This window comes from Mobula birostris, chromosome 3, assembly GCF_030028105.1.
Source record: "Mobula birostris isolate sMobBir1 chromosome 3, sMobBir1.hap1, whole genome shotgun sequence".
Classification (NCBI taxonomy): domain Eukaryota; kingdom Metazoa; phylum Chordata; class Chondrichthyes; order Myliobatiformes; family Myliobatidae; genus Mobula; species Mobula birostris.
Genome location: NC_092372.1, coordinates 80,683,067 through 80,710,315, shown reverse-complemented (window position 1 = coordinate 80,710,315; position 27,249 = coordinate 80,683,067). Strand labels below are relative to the sequence as shown.

General features: G+C 39.8%; 2 protein-coding genes across 4 annotated transcripts in view; one reads left to right on the top strand and one right to left on the bottom strand.

Annotated features, from left to right (window-relative positions):
- zcchc4 (zinc finger, CCHC domain containing 4) overlaps positions 1–3,595 on the top strand; it is a 102,139-nt gene extending 98,544 nt beyond the window's left edge. Inside the window, exon 11 of one of the 2 annotated variants that reach the window (XM_072252938.1) lies at positions 1,697–3,595. In XM_072252938.1, coding sequence (XP_072109039.1) covers positions 1,697–1,862 — 166 coding nt within the window. In that variant the 3' untranslated portion in view covers positions 1,863–3,595. The remainder of the gene's footprint in view (positions 1–1,696) is intronic. The other variant, XM_072252937.1, reaches the window with a different exon arrangement.
- On the bottom strand, positions 2,159–25,617 carry LOC140195131 (uncharacterized). Of its 2 annotated transcripts, XM_072252942.1 has the most exons (7): positions 24,983–25,617; positions 23,739–23,925; positions 22,701–22,804; positions 18,508–18,661; positions 12,558–12,775; positions 4,410–4,581; positions 2,159–4,299 (listed from the first exon to the last, which is right to left on the bottom strand). In XM_072252942.1, exons 1-7 carry the CDS (start codon positions 25,178–25,180, stop codon positions 4,112–4,114), a joined length of 1,221 nt encoding a protein of 406 aa, XP_072109043.1. In that variant the 5' UTR covers positions 25,181–25,617; the 3' UTR covers positions 2,159–4,111. The 2 variants fall into 2 exon arrangements, with proteins under 2 accessions (XP_072109043.1, XP_072109044.1); XM_072252943.1 differs by lacking the exons at positions 2,159–4,299; positions 4,410–4,581 and adding an exon at positions 9,485–9,561.
- Between the last annotated feature and the right edge of the window lie 1,632 nt (positions 25,618–27,249).

Sequence of the window (27,249 nt, the reverse complement as noted above, 5' to 3'; positions counted from 1 at the left end):
TTGACAAACTTCTACAGATGTGTGGTGGAGAATATATTAACTGATTATGTCATGGCCTGGTATGGAAACACCAATGCCCTTGAATGGAAAATCCTACAAAAATTTAGTGGATGTGGCTCAGTCCATCACAAGTAAAGCCCTCCCCACCATTGAGCACATCTACATGGTGGTGTTGGAGGAAAGCAACATCCATCATCAAGGATCCCCACCGCCCAAGCCATGCTCTCTTCTCGCTGCAGTCGTCAGGAAGAAGGTACAGGAGCCACTGGACCTATAGCATCAGGTTCGTAATCAGTTCTTACCCCTCAACCATCAGGCTCTTGAACCAATGGGGAAAACTTCACTCACCCCATCGCTGAACTGTTCCCATAACCTATGGACTCACTTTCGAGAACTCTTCATCTCATGTTCTTGATATTTATCCCTTATTTATTATTATTATTACTATTATTTATTTTTTTCTTCTGTATTTGCACAGTCCGTTGTCTTTTGCACATTGGTTGTTTGTCTATTAAGTGTTGCCTTTCATTAAGCCTATTATGTTTCTTGGATTTACTGAGGATGCCTGCAAGAAAATGAGTCTCAGAGTTGTATACGGTGACATGTATGTACTTTGAGAATAAATTTACTTTGAATTTTTGACTCCTCAGTGCACTAGTTCATTACTCCTCATTCCATCAAATGTTTTCCTAACTTTAAATACTAATCAAATTTCTCAGCTCTCTGCTTTATTGTCATTTTCAGAATTTGTTTCCTTTAATGTTACTAAAAGAAGGAAACTTGCAATTTGACACCATAGTGTTGTTAAAAACAATCCAATTTTTTTTCTTTTCTCCTTTTTTTGCCTGTATAATCTGACAGTCATTCTACTGTCAGATTTTTTTAGCTACTTGAGAATGGTTGGATTTTCCCATTACAGCTCCATTACTACTGCATTTCTCTTTAAATACTTATTAATAAAGCTTGATGTTTCTGACTGTATAATGATGGGTAGTATAAAATAAAATCATCAATTTTACAACTTTAGTTTAATCGGGTCCCTCCATTGCTTTTCTAGTAGAGTAATTGAGATCTTATTAGTCCACCCAACTCCTGTGCTAATTTTCCCTTGTAAAATTTTCTTAGTTCAGTCTCAGTCTCACTTTGCATTATCCTTTCTATCATTCTATTGGTATTAGATTTTTGAATTCAGTGAATTCAAAAACCAATCTGGTGGAATTCTTGTTCATTCCTTCTCATCGTCTCTAGGTTACACTGGAAGACCAAGCAGGCAGGAAAATGGCTTTTCTCTTAAGCTTTTGACAGCAGTTTACCTGACTCTGAGATCCTTTTCCTTTTGTTTGTCTGGCATCAGTAATCGAGATTCTGGGCTCTATTAATATTCAGGCAATTTGGAAGGCCCTACTCAGATTATGATGTAGAGGGATCTGCAATTTGCATAATATAAGGTCTGTATGGATCAAGTAACCTGATCTGCTTATCCTGCATTTGGAAAGATCAAATGCACCCTGCTTCTGGTGACTCCCTAGCTAGCCCATTTTGAATGATCTCAGCGGCCTGCTAAGCCACTTTATAATTAAAGTAGATGTAACTTTTCCACTCTTTTGTTTATCTTTGCATTCATTTTGAAGTTCGTTCCTAAGTTTAGGCAGGGGCTTAATAATTTCTTGTGTTATTTATTCCCTCTTGTATTCAGTAAAAAGTCACAGTTACAGAAACGGAAATCATTGGAAATGAATAAAGAAGGTGGCATAAACAAATCCGAGCAACAAGACCAAGAAAAGAGTACTGGAAAGAGGAAAACTATTAAATGGGCAATTGGGAAATCAAAACGGAAGCAGAGAAGGAAGAATAAACGATGATGTATGTAACTGGCTGTAAGCGTTGCTAAATGATGAGGCTTTCCTGAATGTACGCAGCCTAGTTTCCAGTCTTCACAAGAACAGTAAACCTCAGAAAATCTTTAATTCATTGAGAAAGTTGTACAACTCCTTCAGCACTAGTTGTAGCTGCAGTGCTTCTGAATGATCACACCTTGTTTACTAACTGACATTTGGAGTAATCAGTCTTTACCAGTCTGAAAGCGTGCATGAAAACACTTGCATCAAAGTAATTTAACTTATTTTGGAAATTCTACCAAAAATATAAAACCATCTTCATTTATTGTGCTCATCCATGAATGTAAAACCCTGAGTAAGTACATCAGAATTGTGAAATACATGAATATACATTTTCACTTTATGAACAAATGTCAAATATGAAGCTTATTTCTCTAAACATACTGCTTGTTTTAACTTAAATGGAAAGTTCTTTAAAATATGAGCCTTTCTTTGTACAAAGTTATCTATAAAACATAAATTCCAATACTTGTTCTAATTTTTCTTTCTTGTAAATAAGTGGTTTGAATAGTTTTGGATCTTGTCACATAATCCTCATTAAATAGAGAGTCTGAATATTCATGAATATTGATTGTAATACCTGCTCAATGAATTTGAGTTTTGTAAAACACTTTTTGACTTTGGAGGAGAATCACAAACTTGTTCTTGTGTTTTTTTTCATTAAATTAATGTTGAGTGTTTGACCCAGTACAGAATTGTTTCACGTTACAGCAAAGTAACTCTGTTGAAAAACATCAAAGGAATTACATCAAAGACTTTGCTTCTTAACAGTAAATGGAATGTAAATACTTCACTCAGCAAAGTAGATACTTTAAATTGCAAGTAGAAGATAGCTCTTTCTAACAAACAGTAAATCCTGTGCATATGAATACAGTACATTGCTTTGTTCTTTTGTTTTCTTCTGAGCTAGTCTTTTTTGTTACGGAAAAAAACTAAAATAAGTGGCTCTTCCAGTGGATTTTAATTAGACAGTTTTCATCATATTTTCATCTCGTAACGCTTGGCATAAAGGCTTTTGAATTTATGTTACTGGTTGAAGGTAGCTGGGCTCAATTACAAGTACCTTTGGATAAAACAACATATTTAGGTGGATATTAGATATTCACTGAGTGAATTTTAAGAGCAAAGAGTTCTTCCAGTGTGTAAAATTCACTTCAGATAAAGATCATAGAGATGTGTCATTTGTTATTTGTGATGTTCTGAGATTCAACCGAGAATATACTAAATTCCACATATAAATGCAAACTTTTGTGTTGTCATATTTGGGAAATGTGATTCACTTTGCAGATAGTGAAGTACTTTTAATTGCAGTGCTTGCTATATTGGAAAATGTGGGAACAAAATAAGTTTATAATATGCAGGAATGGGATTTATGTTGAAACTATTGCAACATTAGAAGATTATTGAAGCAGTAAGGTTACTATTATTTGGTATCATCACATTTTTGCAGCTTGATTATTTTCCACATCATCACTACACCACTCTTCATCCCAGCTGAGTTCAATGGATTGGAAGCCTGTTTAATTTGGATCAAATAAAAAAAATCCTGAACCATTACTGATGGCTCACTAAACATAATCAGAATTATCTTTGGGATGGATGTGACCTATTTTATCAAAGCCCAGGCTTAGAAGAGCAATTTAGGCAACTCAGATGCCAATAAGCCAAAAAATAAATCTGCAGATGTTGGAAATGTGAAATTTAAAAAGTGCTGGAATTTCTGAACAGGTCAGACAGCGTCAGTGCAGGAAGAACTGTTAAAAGCTCATGACCTAAAACTATAACACTGTTTATCCCTCTCCATAGATGCTAAGTATTTCCAGTTTTTAATTTCTGTTTCAACTGTCAAAACCCAGATTGCTGAAGGCATTTTAGAAGTAAAAATATTTCTGAAAACAGATAAAATTCGTGTATCAAGTTTGAAAGTTCTTCAATTTGAATAGTTTCCTTATGTTTTGAAGCAATGGAAATCGATGGGAAGAATTTTTCAGGTAATCAGTCGATCCGCTGGGTGATGAAAGGGGTAAATATTTTTTTTGCACTGGAAAAAAGCAACTGGATGTTTTTGCTAATGGGCATATATGAAGTAAGCTTTTCCATCTCCAAATCTTTATTCACTGTTGGATGAAGGTGTGTGAGCAAGAGTCAAAAAATCACTAAGCATTGTGATCATTTGCCTTATTTTTGTAATGGTAGGTGTTCAATTAATTGCATCAGGCTTGTGGACGAATGCTGTTTGTGGCAGCCTCTTCTTTACCTTGCTGAGTGGATTCTGCACTGCGACAAGCACAGTGCTTCATGAGAAATGACCACTGAATTAATTTTGCTGAAGCTAAGTATATTACGGAGATGAGGAGTAGGGAAGTTACAGCCGCAGAAACTACTACGATGCCAGTGGGTCCTGGTAAAAAGGCAAAAAAATAGTAATCAATTGAAATAAAAATTGATGATATGATAGAATAAAATTCCATACCTTAATAATTAGAATACTGAATAACTTCTGAACGTTACCTTTCCCAAGAAATGATTGTGCTATAGCAGTTTTGTTTACGTTTGAAGCTTTGGGTAGAAGTGCAAAATTAGGCTCTTTTACACAATTATATTTTGTGAGTGGTAGTTGGGTCATCCAGTGTCCTCTGAGAGACTCAGGGCTACTACACATCATGTCCAGCTGTATGTGCAACTATGAAGAACGAGAATCAAAGATTACACCCTGTTAAATCTGGAAAATACACAAGCTTACAGTAAACTCTTTATATCATCCTGGTCAGAGAATAACTTCATTATCCAATTAAAATGAAAGTTCTTTGTTTCCAGCATACTTTGTTATTCCTCTTTGTTCATTCTTTCTCAGCACTGTAATCTCTCCTCTGTGTCTCCTCAATCAGGCTTGAAAGTTAAGTCATTGAGCTGAACAAATTGCTACAGTGGGATGCTGTTCAGGAGAAAATGGAATCAACCATGCCTGAACTCTCCAATGGAGTTGACTACCTGTCTCAGGGAGGTCAGCACCAGTCCCTGTAGGGTATGAAATATACTAATTTCATTCTAGCACTGAAGTAGTATTGAAAGTTTGCTTTAAAATTCTATGTATAAATGATCATTTAGCAAATGGTCATTTCCCCTCATTCCTCAGCATTCAGTGAAATGCTCTGATTCTGTATTATGCTCGCACTTCAGAGATACTGATAAATCTTTGTTCAGCAACTTGGCTGGTTTTTGATGCTGAATCAGATGGTTGGGCTTGACGTGGGGGAGGGGAGCTGATGGGAAATAATGCTGGGTTGGTGAGGGTGAAAGTAAATTCTCATAGAGGTTAAAGGGAAGGATTCTGGGGCCTGTGCTTACTTCATTTAATCTGTTTATTTATTTACAGCGCAGGTACAGGCCATTTGGCACATAATGTTGTGCCGAACCAGCTAAAAAGCAAATTAAGAACACCCAAACATGAATCCCTCCGACCTACACAATGTCCGTATCCCTCCACCTTCCTTACATTCATGTGCCTACCCAAACATCTCCTTAAATTCTCTGTTGTATTTCCCTCTACCACCGTACCAGGCAACGCATTCCAGGCATCCACCACTCTCTGAGTAAAAAACTTACCCCTCACATCCCCTGTGAACCTATTTCCCCCTCACATTCAATGTATGCCCTCCTGTATCAGACATTTCAATCCTGGGACACAGAACTTCCCTGTTTACTCTTAATTATGCCTCTCATAATCTTCTAAACTTCTGCCAGAGCTCCCCTCAGCCTCCGCTGCTCCAGAGAAAACAGCCCAAGTTTATCCAGTTTCTTGTGATAGCACATGCCCTCTGAATCAGGCAGCATCCTGGTTAACCTCTTCTGCATCTTCTCCAAAGGTTCAACATCCTTCCTATAGTGGGGTGACTAGAACTGTAATGCAGTTCTCCAGATGTAGCCTAACTAGAGTCAGACCATAATATGTAGGAGCAGAATTTTAGGCCATTTGCCCCATCAAGTTTGCCTCACCATTTCATGATGGCTGATCCAATTTTCCTCTCAACCCCAGTCATCTGCCATCTTCCTGTCTCCCTTCGTGCCCTGACCAATCAAGAATCTATCAATCTCTGCCTTAAATATACATGAAGACTTGCCCTCCACAGCTGCCTGTGGCAAATAATTCCACAGATTCACCACCCTCTGGCTGAAAAAATTCCTCCTAATCTCAGTTCTAAAAGGACACCCTCTATTCTGAGGCTCTATCCTCTGGTCTTAGACTCTACCACCTTAGGAAACATGTTCTGCACATCCACTCTATCAGGGCCTTTCACCATTCAATGGTGAATTCAATTCAATGGGGTCATCCCTCATTCTTCTGAATTCTAGTAAATATAGGCCCAAAGCCATTTAACACTCTTCATATGACAAGCCATACAATCCTGGAATCATTTTTGTGAACCTCCTTTGAATCCAATCTAGTTTTAGCTCATCTGTTCTAAGATAAGGGGCCCAAACTGCTTCACAATTCTCCAAGTGAGGCCTCGCCAGTACTTTATGAAGTTTCAAGATTACATCCTTGCTTTTATATTCCTAATCCTCTTGAAATGAGTGCTGACATTGCATTTGCCTTCCTCACTACAGACTCAACCTGCAAATTAACCTTTAGGGAACCCTGCACAAGGACTCCCAAGTACCTTTGCGTCTCAGTTTTTTTTTGTATTTTCTCTTCATTTAGAAAATAGTCAATCCTTTCATTTCTTCTACCCAAGTGCATGACCATGCACTTCCTGACACTGTATTCCATCTGCCATTTCTTTACCCATTCTCCTAATCTGTCCAAGTCCTTCTGTAGCCTCTAGTTGACGGAGTGAGTAATTTCAATTCCACCGAGGATCTCACCTGGACTGTACATACGGCTGTGTGGTGAAAAAAGCACAACAACGCCCTTTTCACCTCAAACAGCTGAAGAAGTTTGGCATGAGTCCCCAAATCCTCAGGACTTTCTACAGGGGCACCATCAAGACCATCTTGACTGGCTGTGTCACCGCTGGGTATAGGAACTGTACCACCATCAATCGCAGGGCACCGCAGAGTGGAGCAGACAGCTCAGTGCATCTGTGGATGTGAACTTTACTTTATACAGGACATTTACAGTAGTAGGTGCATAAAATGAACTGGGGGATCATCAGCTGCCCTAACCACAAACTGTTTCAGCTGCTTCCGTCTGGTAAACGGTACCGCAGCATGAAGGCCAGGACCAGCAATCTCCAGGACAGCTTCTTTCACCAGGCCATCAGATTTATCAATACACATTGATCTGTTTGCATATTAGATTAGATTAGATTCAACTTTATTGTCATTGTGCCGAGTACAGATACAAAGCCAATGAAATGCAGTTAGCATCTAACCAGAAATGCAAAGAATAGTGTTATTTACAAAATAACTGCGAATAAAGAGTAAGTGCTACTGCACACAAATATAAAAGTACTGAGACAGTACAATATGGGTGCAATACTGCTTGGCACTGCGATGTGAGGTTCAGCAGGGTCACAGCCTCAGGGAAGAAGCTCTTCCTGTGCCTGCTGGTGTGGGAGCAGAGGGTCCTGTCGTGCCTACCAGATGGGAGGAGAGTAACAAGTCCATGGTTAGGGTGAGATGCATCCTTGATAATGCTTTTTGCTCTGTCCAGGCAGCATTTAGTCATAGACATAGTCATACTTTATGGATCCCAAGGGAAATTTGTTTTCGTTACAGTTGCACCAACCAAGAACGGAGTATAAATATAGCACTATAAAACCATAAATAATTAAACAATATGTAAATTATGCCAGGAAATAAGTACAGGACCAGTCTATTGGCTCAGGGTGTCTGACCCTCCAAGGGAGGAGTTGTAAAGTTTGATGGCCACAGGCAGGAATGACCTCCTATGACGCTCTGTGTTGCATCTTGGTGGAATGAGTATCTGGCTGAATGTACTCCTGTGCCCACCCAGTACATTATGTAGTGTATGGGAGACATTGTCCAAGATGGCATGCAACTTGGACAGCATGGTAGATGTTCTCAATGGTGGGCAATTGGGTGCCGATAATCCACTGAGGAGTTTTCACCACACTCTGGAGTGCTTTGCGGTCTGATACGGGACAATTGCCATACCACACTGAGATGCAGTTGGTGAGTATGCTCTCAATGGTACAGCGGTAAAAGTCTGTCAGTATCCTGGGACAGAGGTGAGCTTTCTTGATGCTCTGAAGGAAATAAAGGCGCTGTTGCACCTTTTTGATCAGGATGGAGGGGTTCAGGGACCAGGTGAGATCCTTGGAAATGTGGACACCAAGGAATTGAAGCTTGATACACGCTCCACTACAGTTCCATTGATGTAGATGGGAACGTGAGAGTGGCTCCTAGCATGCTGAAGTCCACAATGATCTCCTCGGTCTTCTGGGTGTTAAGGGTCAGGTCGTTGTCAGCACACCACACGGCCAGGTGCTGGGTCTCGTCCCTGTAGGCCATCTTGTCATCCCCTCTGATCAGGCCAACCACTGTGGTGTCATCTGCGAACTTGATTATGGAGTTAGAACCATGTACAGGAACACAGTCATAGGTGAAAAGGGAGTACAGAAGAGGGCTCAGAACACAGCCTTGAGGCATGCCGGTGTTCAGGGTGAGAGTGGAGGAGGAGAGGTTGTCTAACTTAACTGATTGGGGTCTGTTATCTGTACATACATGCATACAAAACAATTATGTATACAGTCTTGGTGTTCTTCCACATTTCCCTTCCCTATTGATTGTACATAGTGATGGAGACATTTTTATTTCCTAATGTTGTGGGATGGATTTTATAAAGTTGCAAATAACCTCCTGACTTTTGAACTCATTGCCTTGACTAATAAAAGCAAGAATTCCGTAAGCCTTCTTAACTACCTTATCGACCTGTGTAGTCATTTTCAAGGAGGTATGAACTTCGATTCCAAGATCTCTTTTCTCAGCAACACTGTTAAGAATCTTACCCATAACAGTGTATTGTCTCCTTGCATTTGTCTACCGATGTGCAACACATCACATTTATCTGGGTTAAACTCCATCTGCCCTTTCCTGCAACTGATCAATATCACGCTGTATTTTTTTTTGCCAGTCTTCAACTCCCAATCTTGGTATCATCCCGAAACTGCTTAACCCACCCATTTACATAGTCATCCCAGTCATTTATATACATCACAAGTAGCAGAGATCCCAGCGGAACACCACTAATTACAGACCTCCAGCTCAAATAAGTCCCTTCAAACACTACCCTTTGTTTGCTATGTGCAAGCCAGTTCTGAATCCGGACAGCCAATTTTCTCTGGACCCCATTCTTTTGGATTAGCCTCCTAAGAGGTGCTTTGTCAAACGCCTTACTAAAATCTACGTAGACAACATCCGCTGCCCTACCTTCATCAATCTGTATTGTCATCTTGTCAAAAAACTCAGTCAAGTTGGTAAGACACAACCTGCCCCTCCCAAGCCACGCTGGTTCTCCCTAATTAGACCAGGGGTTTCCAAGTGCTCATATATCCTATCCCTAAGAATTTTCTCCAACAATTTCCCTACAGCTGATGTAAGACTCACCAGTCTATAGTTCCCAGGATTTTCCCTTGTTCCCCTCTTAAATAGAGGTAAGCGTTATCCATTCACCAATCCTCTGGGATCTGGCCTGTAGCTAGAGAGGACATGAAGATACTGGTCAAGGCCCCAGCAATCTCATCTGCTGCCTCCAAAAATAAGCTGGAGCAAATCCCATTGGGCTCTGGGTATTTAACCACCTTAATACTTATTAGGAGGCCCAACACTTCCTACTCCTTGACCTCTAAATGCCCTAACATATTTATACAGTGGTATGCAAAAGTTTGGGCACCCCTGGTTAAAATTTCTGTTACTGTGAATAGTTAAGTGAGTAGAAAATGAACTGATCTCCAAAAGACATAAAGTTAAAGAGGAAAGATTATTTTCAACATTTTAAGCAAGAATGATGTATTATTTTTGTTTTATACAATTTTAGAGTGGAAAAAAGGAAAGGAGCACCATGCAAAAGTTTGGGCACCCCAAGAGATTTGAGCTCTCAGATAACTTGTACCAAGGTCTCAGACCTTAATTAGCTTGTTACGGCTATGGCTTGTTCACAGTCATTGTTAGGAAAGGCCAGGTGATGCAAATTTCAAAGTTTTATAAGTACCCTGACTCCTCAAACCTTGTCCCAACAATCAGCAGCCATAGGCTTCTCTAAGCAGCTGCCTAGCACTCTGAAAATTAAAATAAATGGTGCCCACAAAGCAGGAGAAGGCTATAAGAAGATAGCAAAGTGTTTTTAGGTAGCCGTTTCCTCAGTTCGTAATGTAATTAAGAAATGGCAGTTAATAAGAATGGTGGAGATCAAGTTGAGGTCTGGAAGACCAAGAAAACTTTCCAAGAGAACTGCTTGTAAGATTGCTAGAAAGGCAAATCAAAACCCCTGTTTGACTGCAGAAGACCTTCAGGACTCTGGAGTGGTGGTGCACTGTTCTACTGTGCAGTGACACCTGCACAAATATGACCTTCATGGAAGAGTCATCAGAAGAAATCCTTTCCTGTATCCTCACCACAAAATTCAGCGTCAGAAGTTTGCAAAGGAACATCTAAACAAGCCTGATGCATTTTGGAAACAAGTCCTGTGGACTGATGAAGTTAAAATAGAACTTTTTGGCTGCAATGAGCAAAGGTATGTTTGGAGAAAAAAGGGTGCAGAATTTCATGAAAAGAACACCTCTCCAACTGTTAAGCACGGGGGTAGATCGATCATGCTTTGGGCTTGTGTTGCAGTCAATGGCACGGGGAACATTTCACTGGTAGAGGGAAGAATGAATTCAATTAAACACCAGCAAATTTTGGAAGCACACATCACACCATTTGTAAAAAAGGCTGAAGATGAAAAGAGGATGGCTTCTACTGCAGGATAATGATCCTAAACACACCTCAAAATCCACAATGGACTACCTCAAGAGGCGCAAGTTGAAGGTTTTGCTATGGCCCTCACAGTCCCCCGACCTAAACATCATTGAAAATCTGTGGATAGACCTCAAAAGAGCAATGCATGCAAGATGGCCCAAGGATCTCACAGAACTAAAAGCCTTTTGCAAGGAAGAATGGGCAAAAATCCCCCAACCAAGAAATGAAAGACTCTTAGCTGGCTACTGAAAACGTTTACAAGCTGTGATACTTGCCAAAGGGGGAGTTACTAAGTACTGACCATGCAGGGTGCCCAAACTTTTGCTTGGGGCCCTTTTCTTTTTTTGTCATTTTGAAACTGTAAAAGATGGAAATAAAAAAGTAATCTTGCTTAAAATATTAAAGAAATGTGTCATCTTTAACTTACGTCGTTTGGAAATCAGGTCATCTTTTACTCACTTAGCTATTCACAGTAACAGAAATTTTGACCAGGGTTGCCCAAACTTTTGCATGTCACTGTACACTGAGCACTAATCTTGTGGTCCTCCATATAATTTTCCTTGGTAAATACTGAAGCAAAGTACTCATTAAGTATCTCACTCACATTCTTTGCATCCAAGTAAATGTTCCCCCCTTTATTCTTGAATGATCCCACCTTCTCCTTAGTTATCCTCTTGCTCTTTGTATATGTATAGAATGCCTTGGGATTTACCTTGATCGTACTTCACAAGGACTTTTCAGGGCCCCTCCTGGCTTTCCTAATTCCCTTCTTCAGTTCTTTTCTGGCTTCTTTATACTCCTCTTGTGCTTGGTTTGATCCCAACTTCTGAAGCTTTATATACTTTTCCATTATCTACTTGACTAAATTCATCAACTTTCTGGACATCCGAGGTTTCCTTATGTTTACATCCCCAATCTTCCTTCTAACAGGGACATTCCTTTCCTGTACTCTATGCAATTGATCTTTAAACCCTTTCCAAACATTTGATATAGACCTCCCAGAAAAAAAATAGTTCTCCCCATTAACTCTACTTAGTTCCTGCCTAATGCCCTTGTAATTTTCCCTACTCTAAAACTCTCCTACAAGAACCATACAGTTCCTTATCTATAGCTTATGTGGAGATGTGCAAATAGCTTCATAAAGAGTTGATACAATCACCTTTTATTTTTCTGAGCATGAGTTCCTCCATGAATGGAGCAAAACTGTAAGTTGTTCATTAAGTGTGCTTTCACCAGCTGCAGCACAGCTCTCAAATCGCTTGAACATTGCAAGAATGAGGATGAGTTTAGGGTAATCGTATTTAATGACTGGGTTAATTAATGTATGCTTGGAGGTGCAAGGGACTGTAGATACTGCAATCTGGAGCAAAAAGCAAACTGCTGAAGGAACTCAGCAGGTCAGACAGCATCTGTGGAGCCAGAGGGACAGTTGATGTTTTGGATTGAGGACCTGAATCAGGACAGAGAATGAAGAGGGGAGATGGCTGGTATAAAGAGTTGAAAGGGAGGGGTAAGTCATGGGCTGACGGGTGATCAGCCCACCCATTATCTGCCTCGCCCCTCCCTCTCACCTCTTTAATGTGTTCAACGTATATTTGAACAAAGGGGAGGACTGCAGTTTTAAGTTTTAACATGCATAGTTGCTGGAAAATCTTCAGCACCTTATTATGTTGGAAGAGAAAAGGTGGCTTCAAATTGAAATGTTTTTTAGAATAACAGGAACCAAGCTTGTACCTTTACAATATCCAACCACTTCTTCATCGGGCACATGCTGGCGTCACAGTGAAATGGGTTCTGGGCCAATAGTATGACAACAGCACCACCTGCTGACTGAATGATAGGACTGAGTGTTTCTTTGGATAAGGTTATGAGGCCATTCCTGGACAGGTCCAACAGCCTTAGGTTCTTCTGAGAACTGAAAGCTGATTTGCTGATATATGTGATCCTACAGCCTGCAAAAACAATTCATTGTTTTGAAGTGAATAAACTCAATATTATACATGGAAGGGTATCATGTCTTAACTTGAGGCAAACACTAACATAGAATCATAAGTATGTTTGGTTAACTACAGATATTAGTGTGTGCAAATATAAAAGTTTAAACACAAGAGATTCCGCAGATGCTGGATATCCAGAGCAACACACACAAGATGCTGGAGGATCTTAGTAGGGCAGGCAACATCTATGAAAAGGAATAAAGAGTTGATCTTTCTGATGACAGGTTTCGGCCCGAAATGTTGACTCTATTTCTTTCCATAGATGCTGCCTGACGTACTGAGTTCCTCCAGCATTTTGTGTATGTAAATGTAAAACCTTGTTTGCTAGGAGATGATAAAAGATTAAATGGTGTCATGTAACTAACCAAACAGCTTGCATGATTTTATTTATACATTAACAAACATAGGATTGGTTACAAAACTCCACTATCAGTTAAAGCACGCAAATGCACATTCCTACACGTTAAGATTATATAATGAACCCTACATTTTGCAAGTCACAAAATATTCAGTACACCCATAGCTGATCCTCTGTCCTGATGTCATAGTTCTGCTCTCTTTCCTGGTACCTTGATGCCAGTTGTGTCTGCAAATTTATGTATCTCCTTGATATATGCAGCAGTTTGACCTGCATAGTCTTACTGTAAGTGGTAGAGAATTCAACAGCATCATTTCTTGAGTGAAAACGTACATTTCACTACTATCCTAAATGTTTCATCCCATAACTTGAGACCGGACCTCTGGTTTTACACCTTCCCACTTGCAGCCAGTGGCCAAATCCTCCCAGTATCCAGCCAGACAAAATCTGCCAGAACTTTGTGGATTTCGATAAGATCTCCTCTCAAGGCAGATCTTTCAGTCTACTTGCCGTGGCCTGTGCACTTCTTCTGTCTACCCGTACTCCACTTTCTCTGTAACTGTAACATTGAATCCTACAAAAAGTAGTGGATACAGCCCAGCCACTCATGAGTAGAGCCTTTCCCACCATTAAGCACATCTATGTAGAGCGCTGTTGCAGGAAAGCAGTATCTATCATCAGGGACCCCTACCACTCAGGTCATGCTGTCCTATTTGCTGCCATCAGGAAGAAGGTACAGGATCCTCAGGATTCATACCACCAGGTTCAGGAACAATTATTACCCCTCAACCATCAGGCTGTAGAACCAGAGAGGATAACTTCACTCAACTTCACTTGCCCCATCACCAAACTGTTCCTACAACCAGTGGACTCACTTTCAAGGACTTTTAATCTCAGGTTCTCAATATTTATTTTATTCATTATTATTATTTCTTTTTTTCTTTTGTATTTGCACAGTCTGTTGTCTTCTGCACGCTGGTTGTCCGTCCTGTTGGGTGTGGTTTTCCATTGATTCTATTATGACTATTTGATTTACTGAGTATAGCCACGAGAAAGTGAGTCTCAGCGTTGTATATGGTGACATATATGTACTTTGATAATAAATTTACTTTGAATTTTGTATTCTACATAGTCTTTTTTTCCCCCTTTTGACTTACTTGTGTATGGAATGATCTGTCATGCAATATAAACTTTTCACCGTATCTCAGTACATGTTACAATAATGAATTACCATTTCTTCAAAACTATGCTTCTACTTCACAAACCTCTCAATTTACAAATATAGAGAAAAAGAAACAAGGGAAAGAATGTAATTACCTACTTAAATGGAAAGTTAGTGGGTTAGACAGGAACCTTGGGAGAAATTTTTCTTAACCCTCCCATTAATCAGAAACACAGCTTGACAACTGTACACCTGGCCTATGGTTAGGTTATAATATAAATCTCTGGTGCTGAGGCAGAATTCTTTGACAATCTCTGTCGATTTCTTCTGTCTGGGAGTGAATGAAAGAACAGAGTATGAATTAGTGAATGGAAAAGAGAATTTTGATGATGTGAAATTGGTGGTTATCTAGCTGTGTCAGTTTCCTGCCCAATAATAACAATTAAGTTTGACTCCTGTGTACAGGTGCTGAATAACTAGACAGTGTTGTAGCAAGGTGTTGAATATGGTTCCAGTAGCAGCTACGTTAGAAAGTGGAAAGGCAAGTATAACTTAAAGTATGAGTAAAGTATTCTTGAGGGAACAGTATTCTGACATGAGGTGGTGAGGAGAGGAGAGATATGGTGCGACTGAGTAGGTAGAGAAATATAATTATCTGGCTTTTTTACAGCAGTGCAGTCGAATCAGTGGAGGAGGCCAGGTACAAGTCTGGGAGCGAGAGATTTACTAAAGGAGCTTTCCCGGGACTTTTGGCTTTTTTCGGTGGCACAGTCACAATTCATTAGCAAGGGCAAATAATAAGGCAGGGACAAGCGGAGCGGCCATTATGTGAGTGGACCAATGTTAGGGTGGGGAGGCTTTGGTTCAATAGGCTTGAGCAAGGTAAGTATCTGATGAGTTTCTTCTTTCTTCATTGTTCATTCTTCATCTGTTTGTGCATAGTTAGAGCAGTGAGAATGGCTCCAAGAGCTGTTTTGTGTTTGTTCTGTGAGATGTGGGAGCCTGGGAGACCTCCAGCCTCCCAGATACCACATCTGTACCAGGTGCACCGAGCTGCAGCTCCTCAGAGTACATGTTAAGGAACTGGAGCTGCTGCTCCATGACCTTTAACCCATACGAGAAACGGAAGAAGTGATCAATAGGAGCAACAGGGAGGTAGTCACCCCCAAGCTGTAGGTGGCAGGTACCTGGGTGACTGTTAGGAGAGGAAATGGAAAGGGACAGCCAGTACAGAGTACCCCTGGTGGCCATTCCCCTTCATAGTAAGTATACCGCTATGGATACTGTTGAGGGTGACAACCTACCAGGAGGAAACTACATTTGCTGGGTCTCTGGCACTGGGTCTGGCGCTGTGGCTGAGAAGGGAGGGGGTGGGGGAGGACTGCAGTAGTGATAGGAGATTCCATAGTTAGAGGAGTAGACACGAGATTCTGTGGACATGATATATCACCCAGATGGTATGTTCCCCCCCCCAGGTGCCAGGGTCAGGGGTGTCTTGGATCGGGCCACACTATTCTAAAGGGGAGTGCGAGCACCCAGAAGTCCATGTATATATTGGCAGCAATGACATAGGTAGGAAAAGCGAGGAGGTCCTGAAGAGAGGATTTATGGAGTGTGGTAGAAAGCTAAAAAGCAGAATCTCCAGGGTAGCAATTTCTGGATTGCTGCCTGTGCCATGTACCAGTGAGGGTAGGAATAGGATGCTTTGGCAAATGAACATGTGGCTGAAAAAGTGGTGCAGGGGGAAAGGTTTCAAATTTCTGGATCATTGGGATCTCTTCTGGGGAAGATATGACCTGTACCAAAGGGACAGATTACACCTGAACCTGACAGGGACCAATATCCCAACAGGCAGGTTTGTTAGAGCTGTTTGGGAGGGTTTAAACTAATTTGGCAGGGGGATGGGAACCTGAGTGATGGGGCTGAGAAGGGGCATTGGAATACAAGTGGAAGCAGTTTGTAGTGAGACTGTCAGGAAAGAGAGGCAGATGATGGGGCAAAATTGAAGTGCAACAGGGGACAAAATCAGAAGGACTGAAGGTGCTATATTTAAATGCACACAGTATATGGAATAAGGTAGATGATCTTGTAGTGCAGTTAGTAAGTGGCAGTTATGACATTATGAGCATCACTGAGATGAGGCTGAAAGGAGATTAATACCCAAGGATACACATTGCATCAAAAGGACAGGCAGGCAGAGAGGGTAGAGTGGTTCTGTTGGTAAACGATGAAATCAAATCATTAGAAAGTGGTGACATAGGAACAGAAGATTTAGAATCTTGGTAGGCAGAATGAAGAAACTGCAAGAGTAAAAATATCCAGATGGGAGTTATATGCAGGCCTCGAACAGTAGCCAGGGTGTGGGCCACAGTTGTTTTTAATATGGAAAAGGTGCTTGGGAAGATGAAAGTATGACCACTGGACTACATCCCAGGGTTCTGAAAGAGGTAGCTGAAGAGATTATAAAGGTATTGACAATGATCTTTCAAGAATTATTAGATTCTGGCATGGTTCCAGAAGGATATGGTTTTGCAGTACTTGGAGGCACATGATAAAATAGTCCAAAGTTTCCTAAAGGGAAAATTTTGCATGACAAATCTGCTGGAATTTTTTGAGGAATTAACAAGCAAGTTAGACAAAGGTGAATCAGTGGATGTCGTGTACTTCGATTTTCAGAAGGCCTTTGTGAAGGCACTCTTTAGGCTGCTTAACACGATAAGAGCCCATGGCATTACAGGAAAGATACTAGCATGAATAGAGCACTGGCTGATTGGCAGGAGGCAAAGATTAGGAATAGAGGGAGCTTTTTCTGGTTGGCTGCCGGTAACTAGTGGTGTTCCACAGGGATCTGTGTTGGGACTGATACTTCTTATGTTGTATGTCAATGATTTGAATGATGAAATTGATGGCTTCGTTGCAAAGTTTGAGACGATATGAAGATAGGTGAAGGGGCAGGTAGTTTTGAGGAAGTAGAGAGGCTACAGAAGGACTTGACAGATTACAGAATGGGCGAATAAGTGGCAGATGGAATACAATGTCAGGAAGTGTATAGTCAAGCATTTTGGTAGTAAGAATAAAAGCATATACTATTTTCTAAATGGGGAGAAAATTCTAAAATCCGAGGTGCAAAGGGATTTGTGAGTCCTTATGGGATTCACTAAAGGTTAATTCACAGTTTGAGCCAGTGGTGAAGAAGGCAAATACAATGTTAACTTTCATTTTGAGAGGACTAGAATATAAAAGCAAGGATGTAATGCTAAGGCTTTATAAGGCAATGGTGAGGGCTCATTTGGAGTATTGTACGTAGTTTTTGGTGCCTTATTTAAAAAAGGATGTGCTGACATTGGAGAAGGGTTCAAAGGAGATTCATGAGAATAATTCTGGGAATGAAAGGCTTCTCATATGAGGAACGATTGGTGGCTCTGGGCTTTTATTTATTGGAAATTAGAAGAATGAGGGAGGATCTCATTGAAACATATTGAATGTTGGAAGACCTAGATAGAGCAGGTGTGGAGCTGATGTTGCCAGTGGCGGGGGAGTCTAGGACCAGAGGGCACAACCTCAGAATAGAGGGACGCCCATTTAGAACGGAGATGAAGAGGAATTTCTTTAGCTAGAGGGTGGTGAATCCATGGAATTTGTTGCCACAGACCATAGTGGAGACCATGGGTTTGTGTTGATTAGGTAGAAGGTTGATTAGTCAGGGCATGGAAACTTATAGGAGAGTGGAGTTGAGAGGTATATGGGTCAACCATGGTGAAATGGTGGAGCAGACACAATGGGCTGAATGTCCCCATTCTGCTCCTTTGCCTTTTGGAGTTTAACTCTGATGAGACAAAAGTGAATGGAGAAAGGAGGAGCAACAGGACAGGAGATGGAAAGAGTCATGTGTCACATTGACCGGAACCTTCAGCGGCAAAAAAAGCATCAACATTATTGTTTTGCTTGCAGATATGAGACCTCAATTTGAAAGAAAACTTAAAAATCTAGGGCCTATTACGTACCTCCAATGTGTTCCATATTTCCTTTGTATTGTTTTTTACATGTCATGCTAACGGCTGTATACCCAAACAATAGTAATCCATAGTATCAATCAATTAGTATGTTAAAAGCACCAGAATACTTGAACAAGAAGCAAACATAAGACGTAACTTTCATCTGCATTACCTGCCAATTGCAGCACCCGGAGTTTGGTGAGATTATAAAAGTACTGTGCTAATACTCTATCGATTTTATTATCAGATAAGTCCAGATCCTGAAGCAGCTGCATTTGATTAATGACAGGTACAAAGGTGAGGTTGAGGCCCTTGAGAACCAGCACCTGAAGGAAAGAGTTTAACATTAGTTGATGTCTTCTAGAATATTATGTTAATGGAGATATGCGCATTCAAGCTTCTCAGCTCAAACTGGAAAATTTCTGGTGCCTTCACCTTCCATCATCTTCATGTGTATGTTTGCCTGATAACAACTGTGTGTGGCTTGTGGTAGCTGATGAACAGAACGGAGTGATGTCAGCATGTGAGATTTATGAGATATTTACAATACTGCATGAATGTAAAGTTCCAGAGACCTTGGCTGGTGGAACTGGTTAAAACTGGACTTTTATCGGAATCTGAGTGGGAAGTTTGTGGTCAATTTGACCTGAGTAAAAAATAAATGCTGTATTTATAATGGCATTTCCAGTTTGCTGGATTATTAGTTACACTAGTGGCAGTTTGCCAGCGTTTAGTTGGAATGTGCATGTTAGAACATCTGAGAGTTCATCCAAACTAGTAAAATAGACCAGTGTCTCCACTAAAAAGAATAGCAAAATCATGAGTGATTCCTTGCTTTGTCACACATTAAAATTACAGTTCAATAACACATGATTACTGCATTATCAGTCACTTTTTATTATGTTGTTGAGCTATTACTGCCTTTGTGCCTGAGTCTCTTTCTGGGCTGAAGAACTACTACTTATAATTACATGTCAGCAATCTGCTCCCAGTTCCTTGGAGGCTGAGGGGTAACATAACAAATGTTTATAAAATTATGAGAGACAGTGAAGGCCACTGTCTATTTTCCATGTCTAAAACTAGATGACATGGGTTTAAGGAGAGAGGGAGGAGGTTTGAAGGGAATCCAAAGAATAATTTTTTCACACAGCTGGTATCTGGAACGAAGCACTGGAAGAGGTGCGGAGGCATGAACAGTAACATCACTTAAGAGACATCTTGGCAGATACCCGACTGAAGGGATATAGCAAGATTTGAAATTAAAGTAGGTAAGTAGGATTAGTACAGGTGACATGACAGTTGGCATAGACATGGTGGGCCATAGGACCTAAAGCATCTTTCAAGAGAGTGAATCCACAAAATACTTCAAATCCAGACAGCATACCTGGCCAAGTACTAAAGATCTGTGTGGACTAACTGGCTGGATTACTTATGAACAAGGTATCACTTCTATAGTCTGAGGTTCCTACCTGCTTCAAAAAGGTGTCTGTTGCACCAGTGTGGTGAGCTGCCTCAATGACTGCTGTCCAGTGGCATTTACATCAACTGTAATGAAGTACTTTGAGAGGTTGGTATGGTACAAATCCACTCTGCCTCAGAGATGACCTGGATCCGCTCCAATTTGCCGACCACCACAGCAGGTCGATAACAGATGCGAATCCTGTGGCTTTTCACTCTGCTCAGTCTGATCAGGCCAAATGGAACTCACACTTAAGGCTGTTGTTCAATGACCACAACTTGTCATTTAATATAATCATCACATCCAACTCATCATCAAACTTCAAGATCTGGTCTTCTGTGCCCTCCTCCAGAACTGCATACTCGTCTTCCTGATCAGCAGACCTCAGTTAGTAAGGTTCTGCTCAATAGCATCTCCCCCTTGCTGACCCTTTACACAGGTGCATCACCTGGCTCTACTCCGCGAAAACAATAACATCTCACTCAGTGAGAGCAAAACTAAAGAACTGATTGTTGACTGTAAGGTCTGTACTGGTCAAAGTGAAGTATTTGATACTCCAACTTTCTGTCCAGGAAAACGCTGAGGTTTTTTTTGTCTAGTCTATGGTTAAATAGCTCTGGCAGAGTTGTGGTAGGAGAAGGCAAATTGAGTGGGTGATGGAGGTGGAGAAGCAAATATCGTCCTTACATTAATCTCTTGTAATTCAGTTTGATTTCATTTTTTTAAATATGATCCATAATGTGAAGTGTCCTTCATATATTGTCTTGTGTTTGGCATTGTTGTATAAAACCTGTCTGATCATTATGAATCAGCGTGGGTAGAAACTCTTCTAATCGTTTGGCCATGATGGAGGTAAATATTCTATAATCCACATTAAGAATAGATATTGGTCTAAATGACCCACATTCCATTTTATCCTTGCCTTCTTTCGGTGTAGCTGAGATTATTGCCTCCTTCCAGCTGGGTGGCATTTGCGCCTTTCTTAGAGCCCAGTTCAGTGTGGGGAGTAAAATAGGAATTAACTCACTTCTAAACTCTTTATACCACTCTGCCGTATATCCATCTGATCCTGGTGATTTGCTTAATTTAAGCCTACTAATTGCAGTTTTTAGATCAGCTTCAGTTATGTCAGCAGTCATCTTTCTATTGTAATTCAGTTTGATAATAAACTTAGGAAAGTCTTGAAGTATTATGTGTGGTGTAAATGTTCCCTTGCCACTCCTTGGTCATGGAGCTAATCCTTTGCTAATATTGAAGTAACTCCTGTTATTGATGGGACCATAGAAATTGTCTGTTGGGCCCAGGATTGATTGATCTGGTTATATTTTATTAGGAGTTTGAGGAGATTTGGTATGTCATGAAAGATTCCAGCTAAGTTCTACGGATATATCGTGAAGAGCATTCTAATTGGTTGTATCACCATCTGGTATTGAGGGGCCACTACACAAAATCAGAAAAAGCTGCAGAAGGTTGTAAACTCAGCCAGCTCTATTATGGGCACTAGTGTCCCCATCGTTAAGGACATCTTCAAAAGGCAATGTTCCAAAAAGGCAGCATCCATCATTAAGGACCCCCTCCACCCAGGACATAAGACCATAAGATATAGGAACAGAATTAGACTATTTTGCCCACCGAGTCTGCTCTGCCACTTCATTATGGCTGGTCAAATTTTCCTCTCAGTCCCAATCTCCTGACTTCTCTCCGTATCCCTTCATGCCCTGACCAATCAAGAATCTATCAACCTCTGCCTTAAATATACATAAAGACATCCACCACAGCTGCCTGTGGCAACGAATGCCACAGATTCACCACTCTCTGGCTAAAGAAATTCTTCCTCATCTCCATTCTAAAAAGACACCCCTCTATTCCAAGGCCGTGTCCTCTGGTCTTAGACTGTCCTACTATAGGAAGCATCCTCTCCACATCCACTCTATCAAGGCCTTTCACCATTCGATAGGTTGCAATGAGGTCACCCCTTTTCATTGCTATCATCAGAGAGGAGATACAGGAGCCTGAAGACACACTCTCAATGTTTTAGCAACAACCTCTTCCCCACCGCCATCAGATTTCTAAATCAACAATCAACCCATGAACACTACCTATTTTTGCTGGGGTTTTTTGCACTAATTTAATTTGATTTTTAAATATATACAGTACTGTGCAAAAGTCTTAAGTGCATATGTGTGTATATATATATACACATACACACACACACACAGACAGACACACACACCTAGGATGCCCTTGACTTCTGCACAGTACCATAGTAATTTAATGTACCGTATTGCATTGTACTGCTGCTGCAAAAAACAAATGCCATGACATATGTGAGTAATAAACCTCTATTGTGGACTCTAGAGTGGGAAGTGGATAGGGAGTGGGGAATCATGGTTTGAAAATGGGGAAAGAAGAGAGGAGGAAGCAGGAAGCGCTAGAGAGACACTCTGTAATCAATAAATCAATTGTTTGGAATCAAATGACCATGCCTGGGATCGCAGGGTTGAATGTGTCTGCACACAAGCTTCCCCCTGGCAAGCTGGCACTCCTTCTTTGCCTCCTGACCCACTCCCCTTCCATGCTGCTCCACTCTCACCATTCCCAACATTATATGCTCCTGCCAGAGTTACAAACTCACTCTCCGCTCCACATTGACAAATATAGTACTGTGCAAGTCTTAGGCACCCTAGCTATATACTTTTACACAGCACTTTATATTTCATATTTATTATAATTTATAGTATATTTTATGCATCGCATGGTACCATTCCTGCAAAACAACAAATTTCATAATGATGATAACCTTGATTCAGAGATTATTTGTTATAGATCAATGAGCAAGGAAGAGACATCTGTTACCACCACTACTTTCTTCGACTTATTATTCCCCCACCAAGCTTTACTCTTACCTTAACTTTTTTCAGAGGGAGAAGGGCTTGATATTCAAAGCTTTGAAACTGCATCTGGGGCCCCAGGTGAAGCTGTCTGAGCTCCTTCAAGTCCTGAAAGGCATCTACTCAGAAGTAAAGGTTAATTGTGCATAACATTTCTAACTGCATTGGGGTGAATTTTCATGTTTCCACTGATCTGACAAGGTTAATATATGAAATATCAAAACACACCCTTTTAAGTTTTATTGGCTACATAGTAGGGAATATTTTACAATGTTTTTTTTAAAGAAAGAATTGATTAACAGCACCTCATCTAAGTCCAGTAAATTTCGTCACTTGGCCAACTGATTTCTCAAACCCATCAGATTTCTTCAGTGCATTGTTCATTTGTTGTTGTGAACTCCTCTTTGATATTTGTAGTTTGTCGGTACTGTATATTGAGGGAATACAGATTAATTGGCCTTTCCAGCACCAAATTTGTTGCAACATTGGCTCTAAGTAGAGGTCAGCATGTGCTAGGACTTAACCTAAAGGAGGAATTTTGACAGGAAATATTTCAATGCAAGTTGTATCTCTTCCAGAATCAGAAATTGGAGGCTGCTCACAGTCTTTTAGTTTGTCTGGGTGTAATTGGAAATATACTAGACCCATAATCAAACCATATGCTCTGGTCTTATATAATAATATGTACCATAGCTCTTTTTAAAATAGTTTACAGTACATCAATGTCTACATTTGAAGTACTTAAGGATGTGTGGAAGCCAAGAAAACTGGTAATTATGTCTTCCCTCTTTTGAAACAAATAATTTCACTCTTTATAAATATAGATAGCTATAGCTAAGTAATGCAGTAACTAGAGATTAATTTGTTGAGGTTAAAATGTGATACATTTTATTTCAGCACCATGCAATATTCCAGAACAATCTCCAACAATTTTATTTTTAACCAGTTATGGAAGTAATGTTATTTGCCTTCATCACAATATTAGTCTCTGTTAGTAACCTCCCATAAACAGGGTATAAATCCTTTTTGGTTCAGAAAGCAAAAGGGACATACCTGATTTAATCTCTTTGATGTAATTGTTATTGATATATAGGACCTGAAGCTGAGTGAGAGGAACCATTGGTTTGGATGGAAATTCTCTTAACCTGTTATCTTGTAGATAGAGCTGTTTAATACTAGATGTGTTCAAAAATATTGTATCATCCAAAGTATTTAAGTTGGAAGTGTTAAGAAGTAAGACCTGAAATGAAACAGGACTGTTTATTTGATGTTAATTATAAATCTGAAGAATATTTCAAACTTTACATTTGAACATCAGTGATCAATAACTATTTATAGTTGTGAACTTTTGATTACTTCTGTTGCAATTTTGAAAATATCATTTCTGCTCTCTACAACAAACTATAGTAACACAAAATTGTATCTCATCATTACTGTACTTGGAGAAAATGAATACTGTAATAGATTATAGAGGCTGGAGCTGTACTCAATACTGCTGCATCTGTGCAAAACTTTTCTTCCTCTCTAAGGCAAATAGGTCTTGCATGCCTGAACATCTAATCTGTTGTCCTGCTACGTAGACTATTATTCCAATGATTCCTGAATAAGATTAAAATTTCATAAGTATTTATCTTCTGATTTGTTGTTTATAAACATGTGCATCATAGGAATTATTCTGAAAGAAGGTGGATAAAAACATTTCTCTTTTGAAACCTCAAATTCATTCCTTTGAATATTTGACTACAAAAATAATCTATTCAGCAGCTCTTTTGATTCTTATTTTTCCAGGGCTATTATTTGTTAACTACTTAATGCATCTATTAAAGCAACAGATGAAATAATCCCATGTGAACATGATTTTTTTTATAAAGCAATGCTGCATTATTAAACTATAGTTTTCAGGACCTGCATTAAGGCTTTTACATATAGGATTTTATGTTGTTTTAGGTTACACTTTGTAAGTCATAATCCACAACGAAGCAGAACTCTAACAAGACTCATACTCCTGGAAGATGGAGCATTTTCCAAATACATTAATATCATTGGTGACATTTTATTGCTAGGCAATAATTCAGCAACTGGTGACTATATTAATAGGAAAAAAATAATATTTATTTCACTTGGTTGTAATAAAAATCCTCCTGCTGTCTTAACTTTGGAGAATTAATTACAATGTCACTCTGTTTCCATAACTGTGAAATTGCAGAATGAGTATATGTTAACCTAACATGCTGAAGAATAACATAAAGAAAATTAAGCCAGTTTTCTAGCTTAAGACCAAACTTCTAGCTTTTTACCTGTAGCTGGCTGTAGTACCTCAGGCAGTCTGGGTAGCTTCTTCTAAGCTTGAGGCCACTGAGGTTCAGGATAGACACATCCCTTGTAACAGATTCATTCAACTCTTGCAGACATTGTGTTGAAGATGTTACTAGGATATCCACTGATGCAACATTTGAAAAGTAGGCAACTGTATAGAGAACAAGAGTAGAACCCATGTTCCCGTCACTCTGCCTTTTCAGATTACTGATTAGAACTGTAGATCAGCTTCAAGATCTTGTAACAAGATTCACCCAATTCTTTCTTGAATTATAGCCATAGCTTTATCAGTTTTGACTGAACTTTAACCGTTTCCTTGGCTATATTTTGTTATCACAATGAAATGTAACAGCCTTCTTAATCCTGACCTAGAAAACGAGGTTTATTAATACTCTACCAGGAACACATTAAACTATGGCTGAGGCAGCACAACTTGATGGTAAGTGAATCTCTTTCACTACAATCTGCTCCTTAAGAACAAAACTATACTGTTTGAAGCTCAGCTGTTGACCTTCTGGAGGTCCAAAAGATGTGGGATGTGTTCTGGCAGTAATACCAACAATACTCATTTTCTTTAATATCAAAAGTTTTTGATAACAGCTATGCAAGTTGGTTGCCATCTGTTTTATAATTGAGTGGCTCAAAATCACTCTGATTTGTGATGTTTGTTATGCTTTTGGGTAGTGGCCAGTCTTCACTTTTATATTTTGTTTTGCCGTTATTCCAGTAACTGCTTGTGGTGGAGTTCATTCTGCGTCATGCACGCAGACAGAACCATGACACAGCAGCTGGCTTCAATCAATACATTACATTAATATAAGGACACACAATAATTTCAAAGATAATTTCGTAAAATATAAACTTGCAACATATCTAGTATCTAATAAATGTTGCTGAGCTATAGCAACCTTAGAATTTGAATGATGTGCCAAGAATATAAATTGCATTTAGTTTGTTGAATGTGAAACCCTAGCCTGTAGATCACAGCACACTTTGATGTTGTTGCACATCGGAAAGAGGTAACAACATCAGCAATAGGTAATATGTAACCTGGAACAATTGGTGGCTGATGCTGACTCTCTAAACTCCTTTAAAGCACAAGTTGGGCCAGTTCTGGCTTAGGCAAAAGCTGCTTGCCAGCACTAATTTCCTGAATTAATTTCAATTGTCTAGAAAAGTTGGAATTTTGTAGATTGTTGTCAAAATTAGCCTAGATGTTTATGTTTGTTTATTTTTTCAGTTTTCTTAGGAGTTTGGTTGGGGGAGAGAGGTCTTTAAATATTATATCCAGGCAAGTATAGGTCAGACACTGCTATTATGTTGTGTTGTGCTGAAATTAGTGCTTATTATGTTCCCTTGGCTAGTTCATTGAACACATTTAATCTACTTGTATCCTGTTGGAGTATAACTTGTCTATGTCCTCCTCACACACACCTGTTTTGTCTTGTCACCAACTGCCGCCGCTGGGCTATAAAGTGCTGGAGCACTGTGTGATTAAGTGCCTTGCTCAAGGACACAACACGCTACCTCAGCTTGTGATCTTCATATCACTAGTCCAACGCCTTAACTACTTGGCCATGCGCCAACACTTATTAGTAACCATACCTTCAGTGCCTTCACTTAGTGTATAAGTTGCTAAATATTGAAGCACAATCCTGGGGCAAGGCACTTGATATATCTTGCCAAGTCAGAGAAAAGTTATGCACAAACAGGAGAAAATCTGCAGATGCTGGAGGAACTCAGCAGGTCAGGCAGCATCTATGGAAAAGAGTTCAGTCGCCATTTCAGGCTGAGACCCTTCATCAGGACTGGAGGAAGAAGATGGAAGTGACTTCTAAATAGATATTAATTACAGTGCCTATAAAGGGTATTCATCCTCTGGAAGTTTTCATGTTTTATTGTACATTGAATGAGAGTGGATTTAATTTGGTTTTTTTGACACTGATCAACAGGAAAAAAAACTCTTGTGTCAAAGTGAAAACAGGTCTCTACAAAGTGATCTAAATTAATTACAAACAAAAAAACATAAAATAATTAATTGCATAAGTATTCACCCCCTCCAAGTCGGTATTTAATTAATGCACCTTTGATGGCAGTTACAGCCTTGATTCTATATGGATAGATCTCTGTCAGCTTTGCACATCTGGACATTGCATTCCCCCCCACCCCCCCTTCTTTAGAGAACTGTTCAAGCTTTGTTAGGTTGCATGGGGATTATGAGTGAACAACCCTGTTTCAAATCCAGCCA